This window comes from Phyllostomus hastatus, unplaced genomic scaffold (genome assembly GCF_019186645.2).
Source record: "Phyllostomus hastatus isolate PE091 unplaced genomic scaffold, TTU_PhHast_1.1 phas_scaffold_501, whole genome shotgun sequence".
NCBI classification, from domain to species: domain Eukaryota; kingdom Metazoa; phylum Chordata; class Mammalia; order Chiroptera; family Phyllostomidae; genus Phyllostomus; species Phyllostomus hastatus.
Window position 1 is genome coordinate 52,865,082 of NW_025334033.1, and position 15,468 is coordinate 52,880,549.

The 15,468-nt window shown below is 56.3% G+C and overlaps 1 protein-coding gene across 1 annotated transcript in view; it reads right to left on the reverse strand.

Annotated features, from left to right (window-relative positions):
* Positions 1 to 803: 803 nt before the first annotated feature.
* POMT2 (protein O-mannosyltransferase 2) overlaps positions 804 to 15,468 on the reverse strand; it is a 40,974-nt gene continuing 26,309 nt past the window's right edge. Inside the window, exons 11-21 of the mRNA XM_045822168.1 lie at positions 14,198 to 14,267; positions 12,079 to 12,157; positions 10,809 to 10,960; positions 10,302 to 10,393; positions 9,144 to 9,220; positions 6,000 to 6,071; positions 5,661 to 5,720; positions 5,456 to 5,561; positions 4,364 to 4,504; positions 4,120 to 4,234; positions 804 to 3,302 (exon numbers count right to left, since the gene is read on the reverse strand). Coding sequence (XP_045678124.1) covers positions 3,197 to 3,302; positions 4,120 to 4,234; positions 4,364 to 4,504; positions 5,456 to 5,561; positions 5,661 to 5,720; positions 6,000 to 6,071; positions 9,144 to 9,220; positions 10,302 to 10,393; positions 10,809 to 10,960; positions 12,079 to 12,157; positions 14,198 to 14,267 — 1,070 coding nt within the window. The 3' untranslated portion in view covers positions 804 to 3,196. The remainder of the gene's footprint in view (positions 3,303 to 4,119; positions 4,235 to 4,363; positions 4,505 to 5,455; positions 5,562 to 5,660; positions 5,721 to 5,999; positions 6,072 to 9,143; positions 9,221 to 10,301; positions 10,394 to 10,808; positions 10,961 to 12,078; positions 12,158 to 14,197; positions 14,268 to 15,468) is intronic.

A 15,468-nucleotide genomic window follows, 5' to 3' on the forward strand; every position in this document is an offset into this window, starting at 1 on the left:
TTAGTCCAAGTTCCACTGATTACTAATGGTGGGAACTTAGGCAAGTAAGTTAATCTCTCGATGGCAGACTGCGGACAAAAACAGCAGTGACTGCATTGGGCCGCTATGAGACTAAGTGTCACAGGTGTGTCAGGACGTGGTAAACTAAATAAACTGTGCCAGTCATGAAACGTCTGGTCCCTTCCTCACTGGCTGACCCTCAGCATGTTCCCGCTGCTGAAGATCTGCCCGACCCCTCCCTCCCCCGCTCCTCCAAGCACCCTTGGTCCTAAGAGGGAGGTGGTCAGGTAGCCCAGAGGACGCCCGGTTGCTCACTGCAGTGCCACCCCCTCCTCCCCATCTGCTGTCCGACTCAAGTCGGCTCTTAGCTGCTTGGGATCCTTGACATACCTCCCCCCCCCCCCATAACAGAAGGCCCCTGTCAAGATGGGGACAGAATGGAAGCTGCTGCAATGCTGGGCCACTGAGCTGGCTCAGAAGTCCACGACTGTTTCTCTCTCTCACCCCTTTCTATACTGTGTGGGCAGATAAAAAGAAAAAAACAGGCCCAGCTTCTTATATATTTTGCAATAAATTTAAATAAAACAAAACAACCAACACAACTCCAGTAACTTTGTACATGGGAGGGCCCAGATGCCCCCTGGGGTAAATCGCTCCTCCCCTGCCCAGCCCAGGGCCTCAGCCGGCACGAGAACGGCCTCAGACACGAGACACAGTAGAACGGTTCTTGCACTCAAAACATTCTTCTCTGTCTGGGGGCAGAGGGCAAGTCGAATTCGATTAAGTACAAGAACGACATGCCATTCAAAATAAGAGCTATTTATTACAAAAGTAAATGGCCTCTGATTATCCGTGGAAACTTTTTTTTTTTTAAATATAAAGAAGCTGGCTGGAGGTTGGGCTGACCAACAGATGTGTTCTTCCTCTGCTGGCAAGTCTGTGGGACGTGTCCGTTTCTGCCAATTTGGGATGGGGGCGGGGGGCTGGAGGCCGCAGGCAAAGCGCCACCCTCACAGCCCCTCTTCCCAGCATCTTCCAACAGGAGGACCTCAGCGCTCAGAGCTGCATCAAACCATGGGCCTTGTCCCCAGAGAAGTAGCTGCCAGTCTGGGCAAGGAGAAAGAGTCCTTCTCCCATCCTCGGAAAGCAGTGCAAGAGACAGAGGAACCCTTTGTCCCCAGTGTGGCCACATTTGCAGGAGAGATGGGCAGGAAGCTGCCTGATATCCCCCCTTCCTCACCCACACTCAGAGTGGCTGCCCCTCTGGCTCCTTCAGAGCCACGCCCCCCTTCCCAAGAGTTCCTATTAGGAAATACAAGGCACAAGGGAACACCAGCCACTTCGTGGTTGTCACTGCACACCACTGTTCTTTGCTCAGGGCCAAGCACGGATTCCTGCGACCTACCTCCAGGAGGGCACCAGGTGGCTGCCCCGACCCAGCTCAGAAGAAACCAACTCCACCTCCGGGAAGGAGGGGAGGGTAGTGCCGGGGTGGAAGGGGTGAGCAGAGGTTTCTCCATCCCTGCTCTCCTTGGCTTCTAGAAACGCAATTAAGCAAGCAGTCCAGACTCAGCACACAGGAGGCAGCGCTTCCTGCTGGGGAAGTCAAAAGGGCGGCAGCCTTGGGAGAGGGAGGTCACCAGGCCCCAGATCTAATTAACAAACGTGCCTTGCTTTTGATATTGCTGTATTTCCTCTATTAACATTAATGATGGTTGGTCTGAACGTCCACGCATGACCAGAAGCTTCCCTCCCCATCACCCAGTAGGGAGCACAGCCTGTCCCCAGGATCAGTTTCCAGTCTCCGTGGCAACCGCCTCTGCCGATGCTCTAAAGAGCCCTGACCCTGTCAGAGTTGGTAGGGGCTACAGAGGAGGGAAGATGGAGTGTGGCAGGGACTCAGCATTAACCCCGAAGCATCCTGGTCCTCTGAGACCAAATAAACACACCGTCATGCACTGGGAGGGGGGCGCAGGTGGAAGGGCTGGCCTGGGGTTGGTTCTGTTGCGACCCAAGGGTTTTCTTAATCCCTTTCGTTTGGGGAGGGAGTGAAAGGAACAGCTCTGAGCTTCTTGCCTGGACTTCAGAGTGACAGAGAGAAGAAGCATTAGTGTGCTCCTAGGTGCTTGGGGTCTCCGGGGAGAAAGAGAGTGGTGAGACCGTGACACACAGGAAGGGGGCTGAAGGGGAGTAAATGGGGGCATTGGCAGGGGAGGACTTGAGAAGTAAAAATAGGGAGCACTGAGTGAGTGACACCGGTGCCACACAGGCCCCTGCTCTGCCACACATCTGCCTCGGCTGCCCAACAAGGGGCCCAAGGGCGCCCCAGCCACCAGGAGGACACATCTGTCCTGTCGTCACAGCCACGCCGGATGCAGAGGGAAAGCATGGGCAGCGAGAAACCACCTCTGGCCCCCAGCACGCCGTTCCTCCTGCCAATCTCATCGTGTGACAGTCTCACAGGGCGAGGGGCCGAGGGCCAAGAGGGCCAACCAAGGGCTGGAGGGTCCTCGGCTGCCTCGTGCGGGAGCCCCGTCCCCTGTGCACACCGCAGCCGGAAATCCAGCCACCTGCTGCCACGCAGACGTCCCGGCGGCAGCCACACAGGTCACCCTCCAGCTCGGGGCGCTCAGCCATACTTGCTCGTTTGTGTGGAGGAGGGCAGCACGGCTCTGTCTGCCCCAGCTGCCCCTCCCATGCCGACGTCTAAGGTGGGGTCGGTGCCCTCAGCCGACCTCTGGAAGTCAGAGGATTGCTGCTGGGCCTTGCAAACCAAATCCAGTGTGAAAAAGACTCTAGAAAATACGACTGTCACCCTGGACTACTTCTTAGTGTGACACTCAGCTGCCCACAGTCACAGTCTACGCTCCACAGGTGTGTGGACGAATGTGCCCTCACACTCCCACCTGCTCGCTTGCACACTCATCCTTTCTTAGGCGGCATGTGCTACGGAACGGGCCTGAGCGGAGGGGTCCTGTCCTCGGGGCTGAGCCAGCGCCAGCGGTGCAGCCTGCAGCAGAGCCTCGGCTCCCTCTGGTGCCGGGGTGAAGTCCGGGTCTGCTCCTGGAACGTGGTCCCAGCAGGCAACAGGGTTCCTCGGCAGCTCCCCCCGAGGCTGGAGGGTCCGGGGCCTGGTGCCACAGCTGGCTGTCCCCCAGGAAGTTCCTGGACTGAGGCAGGAGTCCTTGCAGTGGCTTCAAAAGTCCCATGATTCTAGCCACCTCAGTCCTGCCATCGGACTTCGGGGGTCCTGGGCGAGGGGGCCCACCATCCCATAAGCCAGAGGGTGGAAGAGGTAGAAGCTGTGAGGGAGAGTCCAGAGGGAGGCAGTTGGCATCCCGGGGCGTCCGCAGGGACCGGCGGCCCCCCAGGCCTTTGAGAAGCTCCTCCCATGGGAGCTCGTGGGAGCCTCTCCGCCTACGAGACCTATTCCCTTCCGTCACCCTGCCTGCTGGAATCTGCCATCGGCACACTGCAGCCTGAGAGCTTAGCAGATGCTGACTCAATGAAATATGCGAGAGGGCTCTTCCCCAGAGGCCCAGGGGAGAGACCAGAGTGTTTGTTAAAACGGGGAAGTGCTCTCAGGCCACAGGTCACCACGCCCCGCCCACGCATTCCTGTGGCCCCCGGCCCAACAGGGCAGGGACTCCCCACGGGCGGTCTGGTCTGCGAGGCCCGCAAGGAGGAGAGAGGCGGGGTGGCTTTCCAAACATCACCCTCCTCCTGGTTATTTGGAGCCACGCCACGTGCCCCTCACCCCAGGGCCCACCCTCTCCCTGACTCCACCGCGCACTGTCCCAGGAGGGAGCCACTGTGACTGCAGAGGGGCGCCCGCCAGGTGGGCTGGCCGTACAGAAGCTGGGGACTGCCGGCATAAGGAAAGAGTGCGAAGAGTTAGCCCCACGACTCTCCCATCTGGCTGCGTTAGGGTCCCCTGGGAGCTTTGAAAACTGTGGTTGACGGGGCCCAAATGGGGCTCCCATGAGTCGAACCTCTGGAGGTGGAGGCCAGGCACCAACAGGCCTTGAGAGCGCCCCAGGGGACGCTGCAACGCACCCAGGGCTGAGGCGTCAGTGTGCAGGCCGGGCAGCAGCGATGCAAAGTGCAGGGGACGCTCACCTGTAGGCCGTTCCCAGGAGCAGGCTCAGGACCCCCAGCCCGTGGATGCTGCCGGCCAGAGGAGAGGGGGCCAGGCTCCAGGCACAGAGCCGCAGGAGAGTGTCCCACAGGACGGCTGGCGGGCAGGAGAGAAACCAGCCCCGCCGGTCAGAGAGATGCCCTCTCAGCACTGCTGCTCCAGGGGGCCTCCACCCGGCCCGCCCACCCCCGACCTTACTGCCCAGCCCAGGGGGGCGGTGCTGACCTGTCAGCATGCTGGAGAAGAGCATGGCGGGGAAGTAGTGGTGGAAGTAGAGGACCCGGCCCATCAGGAAGAACGGGAAATAGTGGAGCGCCCAGCCAAGAAGCAGCTGACCGCCTCCTCGCAGCAGCACCTGGGTCAGCCCTGGGTCCGAGGGGCAGAGCCCCAGTCAGCAGGCAGGAGGGGGGGCAGAGACCTGGGCTCAGGCCGGCCCTGCTCCTTCCTTGTGTGACATGAAGAGGCCGCACTGCCTAACGGGGTCCTCCTTCCCTCCCCTGGACCAAGCCCAACAACCCTCCGGCAGCCGGCAGAAGAGAGGAGCAGCTGGCACTCGGCAGCCCTGCTCACTACCCAGCCAACCCAGCGAGGCCTCAGCGCCCACAGCAGGAGGCGGTGTGGCCTCCAGTGTGACCAAAATCCCGCACGCCCTACAGGCAGCTTCCCCCGACCTCCACCCCCCACATCTCTGCGGCCAGGCAGATCTTGGCAGCGGCGGACAGGGCCGAGGTGGGGGCAGAGAGGAGGATGGAGGAGGGACAGGAGGGAGCCTGGGATTCGGCTGCTCAGACAGGGAGCTGCAGAGGCCAAGACAGCCTGTGCAGGTGTCTCCGGTGCAGTGGTCTGTGGCCTGGCCACTGAAGTTACCAGGAACAGCACTCGGACGGGGACCCACGGACGGTGCCGTGCGGGCTCCTCTCTACGCCAGCAGAGGACAGGGCAGGGAACAAGGAAGGGGCAGAAGAGAAAAGACGGGCGGCTCTGTGCGGAGCAGAGGCTAAAAGTGCAGACTCCGCACGCAGGCTGCATGGGTGTGACCCTCAGCTCTAGCACTTACACGCATGTGTCCTGCGACCAGTTCCTTAACCTCTTGTGCCTTGGTTCCCTGATCCACGGAGTGGGGCAATAGCCCCCACCCTCCAGGGCTGCTGGGAGGGGGCAGGGTTTAACACAGCACCAGGCACTCGGCGACTGAGCTTTAAGAGGCGAAGGAGAAGGGAAAGAGCTGCCCGTCCACTGGCGGGCCTTCCCCTGCCTGCAGGCGCCTGCCTGCCTTCCAGCTGCCAGGTCAGGGAGGAAGAGGCCCAGGGACCTGACCTTCGACCTCCACAGGCAGACGCGCCCCTCTCTGCACAGCCACAGCGACGACGCTCCCTGAGAGGAGGTAGAGGGCGAGGCTCACCAGGTTCAGCCACCACACCACCTGCGGGGAGGTGGAGGTGAGGGCGGGGAGGTGAGAGGGCAGCCGCAGCTCTCGGCGGGCCAGCATGAGGGCCGGAACCAGGCCCGTGCGGGCACTCACCGGGTTGCCGAGCAGGTACACGCGGAAGTCCGTGTCATTGACCCCTGAGAAGCGCAGGCCCTGGGGAGCAGAGCACAGGCTGCCGGTCTGGGGCCCAGCTCTTCCCAGCCGCCCGCGTTCCGGGGGGAGGGGGCCGGTCACCTCCCACAGACAGGGAGCCTGGGCAGCAGCTCCACATGAGCTCTCTGGGAAGGCTGGGTCAGGACCAGGGCAGGACCCAGCACCCCGTCTCCAGCCACCCCATGCCAGGTGGCAAGGCCTCGCTCTGTCACCCCACCTCCACCAAGTCTCAACAGGACCTTTCTTGGCTCCTGGGAGGAGCTCTAGCTGGGGCCCTACCTGGTAGTTGACAGGCCAGTGCCAGGGCTTAGATGTGAACTCATTGTCCTTGGGTTTGAGGCCACTGTTCCCCTGCAGGAAGGGGGCAAAGGGAAGCTGGTCGGGACCGATCGAGGGGCTGACGGAGAAGGGCGGCACGGGCTCTCTGATGAACGGCCAAGCGTCAGGAGAACCCCTCTCTCCTCCTCCTCCCTGCGGGAAGGACCACGTGCCCACTCGCTGTCGCCGTCCACCCGCCTACGCAATGAATGGCCTTACTTCTCCCGGCAAGCAGCCCTCCAATTCCCGCCTGAGAGTCCAGCCAGACCCTCTCTGCCTCGGAGAAAGAGGATGAGGGATCTGTTTCCTGTGGGCACAGAATGTGTGCCCACCTTGCAGGCTGAGGACAGGTGTGAGAGGGTGAGGAGGAGGCACATAAAACCAGGGCTGACTTATCTGTCCCCTCCAAAGGCCGATTTCGAACACAAACCCGGGAACACGGATGCATTCCTGAACTTTGGCCCATACTATGACCTTGTGATACCGTAGCCCTGCTGGAGTCTGTCTGTGTGCTCCATGAACACCTGTGCTTCACGCATGAAGAAGCTAAGGGGCCTCTGCCCTCCAGAGACGAGTTCTACCTGCAGGAAGGGCTATCACCCCTGTTGAGAGTGCACGCTTAGCCCGCGGGACCCACGCTCAGCTCCTTCAATCCAGCCGCCGAGAACACCCAGCAACCCGTGTCCACACGGCAAACCCAGATGGAAGAGGGTCAGGACCCTGGACCCTAACCCCCAGGACTGGCACCTGCCCCGTCATCGGGACACACTGAGAGGCGTTTCCCCGAAGAGGAGTGAGGTGCTGCAAGTCAGGGTGGGGTGTCTCTGCCTCAGCCGCGCTGCCATTTGGGGCTGGAGGAGCCATTGGTGCGGGGCTGCCCTGCGCAGGGCAGGATGTTTAACATCCCTGGCCTCAGCCCACTGGATGCCAGAAACAGCCCTGCCCCTCAGCCATGCCAACCAAAAACGTCCCCGGGCATTGCCAAATATCCCCTGGGAGGCAAAATCACCCTCTGTGGAGAACCACTAGTCTGGCCCAGGAGAGCTCCAAGCCCTGGCTGGTGTGGCTCAGTGGGTTGGGCACCAGCGTGTGAACTGAAAGGTCCCCAGTTCAATTCCCAGTCGGGGCACATGCCTGGGTCAAAGTCCAGGTCCCTGGATGGGGCCATGTCAGAGGCAACCGGTCGATGTTTTTCACATCAATCATCCCTCTCTTTCTCTCTCCCTTCTCCTGTCTCTAAAAAATAAATAAAATCTTTTTTTAAAAGAGGACAGACCCAGAAGGTCTGGTTCAGTGAACCACTACTCGGTGCCTCACTAATCCGACCACCCGAGAGGTTGGGAATCACTTGCAGGCCCCACACAATAGCTGCTCTTCCAGGGACAAAGTGCCATGGGACGGCGGGGCGGGGGGGGGGGGTGGTGGTGAGGGGTGTCAGACCCAAAGGGGCCGGCTGCACAACCCCTGAACCAGTGTGGCCATCGGAAAGGCCCCAGAGTGAAGAATGAGTCACTCTGGTCCCCTGAGCACCAGCTGAGGGGAATCGATTCCTTCAAATCAGTACCGTCCAGTGCCCAACTCAGGGACCCCAGCCAGAGCTGTAATAAGCCAAGGGCATCCTACTCACCACACTGCACCCTGAGAAAGCCAGCTCCCTTACTAAGCCAAGACATGGACGGAAGGAAAAACCTGTAACCGTTATCGGCACGTGCATTTGTACACTGTTCTCTATGCTGAACGCCTGCAGTGGGCCGTCCCGCCAACCCCGCCAACCCTGCTCCGCCCAGGCCTTCTCCGCCCCCCACTCAGCGGGTGGAAAATCGCTCTGCCCTGCAGCTTCTGCCATCTGGACTGTTTTGATCTTTCTCCCTGTCCCAACTCCACATTGGTTAAGAAAGGTCTCCTATGTCCCTTTTCTCCTTGGACTCTACTTCTCCAATAATGGAAGAACGAATGAGACTACTTAGACTCGGTCTTAAAATCCTACCCAGACCTGGAAGGATACTTTGACTGACAGGCACACATTCAGAGGAGCTGTGTCATCAGGCCACAGTGACAGCTACAAGCAGGAAGTCAGAGAAGATGTGACCCAGAGATGGCTTGCTGTCAACGCATCACCTCCCAATGTGCAGAAATGACAAAAGTTGCATTTTTAAATCTAATCTGGTGACTGAAGTCAACTGTAGTCACTGACACTGCTCATGTAATTGCTTCCAGAAAAGTCCACTCCGCCACGGCTCGCCCGGGGAAAACAACAGCTGCCACAGGGGGTGGGGTGCGGTGGCTCCAAACCGTCCCTGCCGAATGCCGGCTCTCCCTCCCCTGGCAAAGGGGTTCCCCCGGCAGCCCCCGCAGCAGGGCGTGCCCCACGCCCCCAGGAGAGCAGACGCTAGTGGGTAAAACTCCTCAATGTAACGATTTCCTCCCTCAAATGTTCCCAGACCTTTGATGCCACAACGGCTGTCAGCTACTCTGGACCCAGAGCACAAACAAGGGGTCTCAGAAAACCCTAAGACAATCAGCCATGCCCCTAAATGGCCCATCTCTGCCTGGGAACATGAGGGGCTCATGGTTAGGGTTTGACGCTGCATGTAAACGATGCACTCACATTAGCCATTCATCCTAATTGCTTAAAACTTCATAGGATGGAAGGAATGACCAGTGTCTCAGAATCTTCACCCAAGGACACTCTGATTCGCAGAGCTCTGCCCTTTGCGCAGATCTGAGCACCCCCGAGGGTGGAGCAATGTGTCGGTCACTCGCACTGCCCACCCCTGAGAGCCTGCCAGCCTGGCTCAAACGCCTGGGCACACCTCCAACACTCAGCCTGAGGACTCTAGGCAAGGCCATCATCTCTCTGGGCCTCAACACCCTCATCCGTAATAAGGACCATAATAAGTATTAGTCAATATATGCACAGGGCTTAGAGTAGTGCCCAGCACCTAAGGGCTACATAAGTTTACACTGCTATCATCCCTGTTGCCATCACCATCACCATCGTCTCCATCAACATCAGGGTCCCATGATAACCGGAAATGCCGCTGAAGGCCACCTACACCAGCACTCTCAGAGGAGCCACCATGGGGGGGGGAGGGGGCACAGTACCCGAATCATCACCATGTGGGACTCCAGCAAGACCTCAGGAAAACTGGGCTGCAGCACGTCCAGGCTGATGTTGGGCACTGGAAGGACAGAGCAGGAAAGCTGCGTCACACGGTCTCTCTCACAGCTGCGTGTGGCACCCACACGGATGCCAAGTCTGAGCGCAGCTTTCCCAACAGGCTGACTGCCGCATAGGAGGAAGTGCCAAGGACGGGGGCGGGGGGGGGTGGGGGGGGAAGCCTGGCCCCATCCTTGACTGTTCATTCGGCTCAAACCAAGCCCCATCAGGCACCCTGGGAAATACAAAGGCAAGTGGCGACAGGCCTGCCTCTGGGAGCTCCGAGGCTCTTGGCACAGCGGCCTCTCACTTCAGGGCTGCGGCAAATGCTGCCCCCCCAACCTCCCACACCCACCCCCCGCTCAGCAGGAGGTTGTGAGGACAAGGGCCAAGTCCGCCTCATTCCCTGGTGTTTCCCCGGGCTCTACCTGGTCCAGTCATACTCAACAGAGTTGTTTAGTTAACTAATTAGCCGGTTGGCTAAATTAGGTGGTAAAAGGAATGGAACAGGAAGCGTGGAGAGAAGACACTGCGCAGAAGCAAGGAGTGGGCAGTCTAACAGCACAGAGGGTGAACCCGACACGCGGAGTGGGAGAGGGCGCCGCGGTGGAAACGCCGAACTGCAGCCCGGGAGTGCAGCTGTGGGCTCGGACCCGGGGCTGAGGCTGTCGCTTTCTGCAAACGTGTTGGCTGGATGCGGGGAGGGCAGGCGCTCTCCACAGGGGATGGAGGGAAAGCCCCAGCCTACGCCGACCCCTGGGGGTGGGGAGGTGCCCACGGTGCAGGATTCGGAAGGGCCCAGGAGGAGACGAGACACAGGGACAGGCACCACGGGTGCCACGGGGAAGAAGAGAACAATCCAGCAAAAGGCAAGGAAAGCGAAAAGAGGCAGCGAGCTCTGGCCTCAAGTGAGGTCTGCAGTCATTTCAAGGAGCGGAAGTTTAAGTGACCGGGAAGGAAAAGGAGCCACCACCTCTCTAGACAGCTCTTATGAAGAGGTGAGATTTAAAAAGAAAGTGAAACAATGAGGCAAAGTGGCGGCAGCGTCTATAACGGCTTCTCGTTCTGAGGTCGGAGCCGGCCCAGGAAGCGTCCTCACTCACGTCTGGGATTGATGTGGTCCTCCACGTTCCAGACGGAGCTCAGGGTTTCCTTCAGGTACGGGTTGCACGTGACTTCCACCTGCTCCCAGCCCCTGTGAAGACAGGCAGTCACAGAAGACCCACCACGCGCCAGAGCAAAGCGCCGCCACCTGCCCTTCCTCCATGGCACCCCTCTCTCTTCAACGCAGTGGCCACGCCTTCTGCACCCCTGCACGAGCCGTGTTCTGGCATACAGAACGCCCATTTTAGAAAGATCTCCAGATCCAGGCAGTTGTCACAAACCACACGTACAAACGTTCGCATGTCCAAACACATAAAACACCAAAGGAACTCGGGGACTCTGTGCTCTGTAACACACCTGATGCCTGCTTTCCCTCCACCTCCCACTAATAACAAGCAGACATGAGGTGAATGTTGACAATGGGGGAGCGGGAGCTTCTGGAACACTTGTAGTGTAAAAGGGAAAGCGTGAGCCTCGATCGGAACGCTGAAGCCCCGGAGACTCACCACTTGGGCAGAACCTTTCCCGAGGAGCCCAGGACACAACCTGTGACCGCGTGAATGAAGCGAATGCGACTTCTCAGCACTTTGACCCGGTTTCCGTGTTTTCTGTTTATAACCTCGATCCGCCAGAAATCATTTGAGTCCCCCGTCCCGTTCTGCCGGATAAATCAAGAAGAAAGTACAAAGAAAGTGAGATGGCTTTAGAGAGGACATTTCAGATGCCACCACGTCACAAAGGTTGAAGACTGAATTGCCCGCAATGACTGAGGCAGGAAAGGGAACGCGAGGGCCACGGAAATACCCCAAGTGATGGGACACTGCTCTGCTCACTGCCACTGCCGAGGGCGTGGTCCAGCTCCGGGACCGGAAGTCCAGCCCCTCACTGCACAGGACACGCGTCTGAGTTCTAAATGGACGTTTCTGCCCTTACACCAAACTCGAGGTGTGACCCCCGGAGCCAACAGGAGTGCGTTTGGGCCGACTGCCTCCATCGCCCTGGCCGTCTGGGCCCTCACTCATCTAAGCCAGAAGGGTCTGGCCTGGGCGCTGCACTTTGGGAATTAAGACAATTGTGTCTAATTCTCCTCAGCAGAGGCCCACAAGGTGAAGTTCAGAGTCTTGGCTCTAGCACCCCCTGGGATGAGCAAACGGAGAGGATTCAAATCCACCTTATGAAACCCAGAACTTTTCCTGACGCACCAAAGCCCCGGAGGGGAACGTCACTGAGAGTCGTAAGTCTAGTTACCCACTGGCTGCTTTTGTTTTCAAATCACTCCCCGAGCCCTAAGTGCTCACTGAGCTTCCTCTGTTCACTGCATCACCCCAAGGTGGTGAAAATCCAAAAGCAATGTGGTTCATATCCGTCTGCAGAACAGGGAAGTAATCCTTAAACATAAGGCAAGTAGGACTTTGGGATCTGGCAAAGGATAAACTTATACAGTCACTGGGGAGTCACATTGTGGGTCTGTGGCTTCAATGTCCAATGTGATTTAAAAAGGACACAAACAGTACTCATATTTGACACTCATTAAGGGTCAGAACATAAAACTGGCATGGTTCCTATAGGAGGAGAGAGACGGAAACGAGCGGACTTCACGGGCCGCTTTGCCCACAGCAAGCCTGGCCAACGGCCCCCGGCGTGCAGAGGTCTGTGCAGCCTAAACCTGCCGTCCTTAGGGACCTGCTGGGGTCCCGGGAGGCTGCGTCCGCCGTGTGGCCCGGAGCCAGGCCCAGCGTTTTTCACATCCTGCTCACTCTGCCGTCGCTCACTTACTATGCCATAGCCAGTGACTTGGTAGTGCTTCCGGGTCAGGGGGGCCTCATGATAGTGACTGTGCAAGTTCCGAGAAGTCCTGGAAGTTGGAAGAGAGAAGTGTCGTTACCTTGAAGAAAAGAGATGTGCAACATTTCTCCTTCAACCAAGGATACTTAAGACTCACCTGTTAGTATGACAAAAAAAAAAAAAAAGAATCTGAATATTAAATTTAACATGACAGGGACTTCTTGCCTATTTACCGCACTCACAAGAAACATCAGAGAACTGGAGACTGCCCAGACCGGGAGGGACAAATGGTAGGTGTCCCGGACCGCATGCCGACCAAGGGGCTGACCTCAGGGGGCAGGGAGCCTGGGGGTGGTGGCGACAACCCCTCGACAACCCCTCGGTGGCTCTGAAGCACTGAGCTCGCAGGTGTGGAGAGAGGAAAATGAAACCTGTAACCTGCACATGCCCGAGACAGCAGACCTGCTCCTTCCGTCTGCTCCCCCTGCCCCCTCCACCAGCGTTACGCAGGAGGGGTCTGTGGGGGACGTGGGGGCTAATTTAGCTTTTGTTTACTTTGTGCTTCCTTTCATCCATAGTAAGAAACAATGTTCATGATAAAAGTTTTGGAAATTTTCAAAAATAAAATGTAATAGCATGTTTAATTTATTAATAAAATGAAAATATTTAATAATGCAATTAAAATTATAAATATCCATAATCATAATGAGCAGGAAAAAAATACCCTCATAGCTTTTCTATATATAATCCCTGATTTTTAAAAATATCTGTATATGATAATTCTAGTACACACAAAAAATGTTTCTTTAATTCTCACTCAAGAATATGTTCATTGATTTTTGAGAGAGAGAAGGGAGGGAGAAAGAGAAGTAGAGGGAGAGAGAGAAACATCGATCATTTGCCTCCCATATGGCCCTTACTGGGGAATCAAACCCACAACCTAGGTTGTGCCCTGATCAGGGATTGAACCCAAGACCTCTTCAGAGTATGGGATGATGCTCTAACTAACTGAGCCACCCGGCCAGGGATAGTACATGAAGCTTTTGAGGGCTGCTTCTGCTGTCTATCATTCTTATTCATTCTTGCATATGTTGTCCTATTTCCTTATGTGTTTAATTATTTTTTACTGTGTACTTTTCACTGTCACTGAAAAGCCACTGATGTGAATAGATGACAATGTCTTTCCCAAAAGAAGATTTACCTTTGCTTTTAGCCAGACAGTTAGGAGACATTACCAATCCACCATCATGTTTCTTTAAACTCCTGGCTTGAAGATTTTGAGACCATCCAGGTGAAATGAATTTGGGCTGCAAATCCACGTGAGGATCAACCGACCAGCAGTTACATCATCTCGGGAACCTGCAGTAGTGCCTCCTAACCATCCCCCGCCCCCCGCCCCCAAGCCCTCCCAAGCACTGCTCAGCACCCAAGTAACCTTTCCATACGCAGACAGGGCAGATTTACCCTTACTGCAATCTTTTTGGGGCTCCCAATTTGGGGGCTCAAATAGTGAATTTACCACTTTGGGTGAACCCAGGGCTTTGACTTTAAAACTCCATCTCTCAAGAGGCAGTCAAAATCAAGGACAGAAGCTCCAGACTGGGGGATCACAGCACGGTGTCCCCTTACTTCCCTAGGTCCCCTTTCACCTAGATTCCGGCCTGGTGACTCCTATCTCATCAGCTCTTTGGTGCTTTTTAGAAGATGCTTTTACATTATTCTAGTTTTATATTTATATCCCAGTTTTTGTACTAGTCCTTTTCAATGAGAACACTGGTTAAATAAACTAGCTTGCCATATTCTTGGGAAAAGACTCTTACATCTTTCTAAAGGTGGCCACTGAAGAAGCAGTTCTGGGCAACTGAATTTTTTTCTTTTGTTCTCTAAGAAAGACACCTTCAACGTCCAAGCTCCCCAAAGCCAAAGCAGGCAGGCAAAGGCCGGTCAGCTTATCTCGTCAACCTTCGCAAAAGCGGAACTGTGGTCCCAGCACGCAGCCTGGTTCCACGGATACACCCTCAGCCGCATCTGACTTCTGCTTCTTTCCAGCCTAAAAAATCTCCCTACTTCCGGGACCCATTCCATTTACCCCAAACATCAAACTGCTTACTCTTTATGCTCCAGTCGAATGACGTCTCCGTGTCGTACAAACTCCACTGGGAACGAAGGGTCTAGGTGATCTGCCAAGAAGAAACAAGCGCTGACACCGAAACCACCCACTTGTTAGGCCGCTGTGGACTGAGTCACAGTCTGTGGCAGGTGCCAGAGGTACTATCAGAGCTGTGAGACCAGAGAGAAAGGCCCCCGACTCTTTCAGAGGCCTAGAGAGGGGTGTCTCAAGATAATGCTTGAAAAGACTCTTAAAGGAGAGGGAGACTTTTGCCAGGTGCACAAGTCGGGGAAAGGCACAAAGGTGTGAAAGAACAAAAGTATTCGACGGTCTCATATGGTGCAGGTGGGTGGGCACGAGGAAGAGTGGGAGCAGGTGAGCTCGTGAACAACCGGGGCCAGACTGCGCATGCCGGGCTCGCAGCTGCGGCCTCCCTCGGCTGACGGGCACCAGAGCCCCCGCTGGGAGGGCTTTCAGCTGGGCGGCCCAGCAGCGCTAAGATTTTCCTTTCAGTAGTAAAAGCTAGAAAAAGAGGGAGGCCAGCCGACACTTGAACAACGCAGGTCTAAACGACACAGGTCCACTCACACACGGGTTTTTACACTGCAACTGTAAACACTGCAACTGTATCGTCTCCTGTTTATGACTTTACTTCATAACGTTTTCTTTTCTTGGGCTTACTTTACTCTAGGAGTATAGCACACGATACACATAACATAAACCATATGTGTTAACCGACAGCTGATGCTGTCTGTCAGCAAGGCTTCAGGTCAACAGTAGGCTACTGGTAGTTAAGTTTTGGGGAAGTCAGAAGCTATACGTGGATTTCCTACTGTGCAGGAGGCCAGCGCCCTGACCCCCACGTTGTTCAGGAGTCGATTGTACTCTGTAGCATCCAGAAGCCACAGCTGATCAGGATCTAGAAAGGTTGATGACGGTGGAAAAGGAATCGGCAGTAACCACAGCAACACAGAAGAATCCTCGCAAATTCCTGTCCCCGACAGGGAGACACCTACACTCACGGTCAGGAAGACAAATTGACCAGCACAGATCACTGGCTCTTAGGAGAGTTAGAAGACTCAACCAGAGGGATGCCCACTCCTTTTAAGGTCTCTTTAAAAGATGAATCAGCAAGATGACTAATGAAAAAAGCCAATGGGGAGGAAAGTTTTATTTCACACAAATTTTTTTTGGGGGGGGGGCATTTATAGCCGTCACCTCAGTCCACACAGCTCCCACTTCCCAGAGTGCTGGTACCTGTCCGCCTTCAC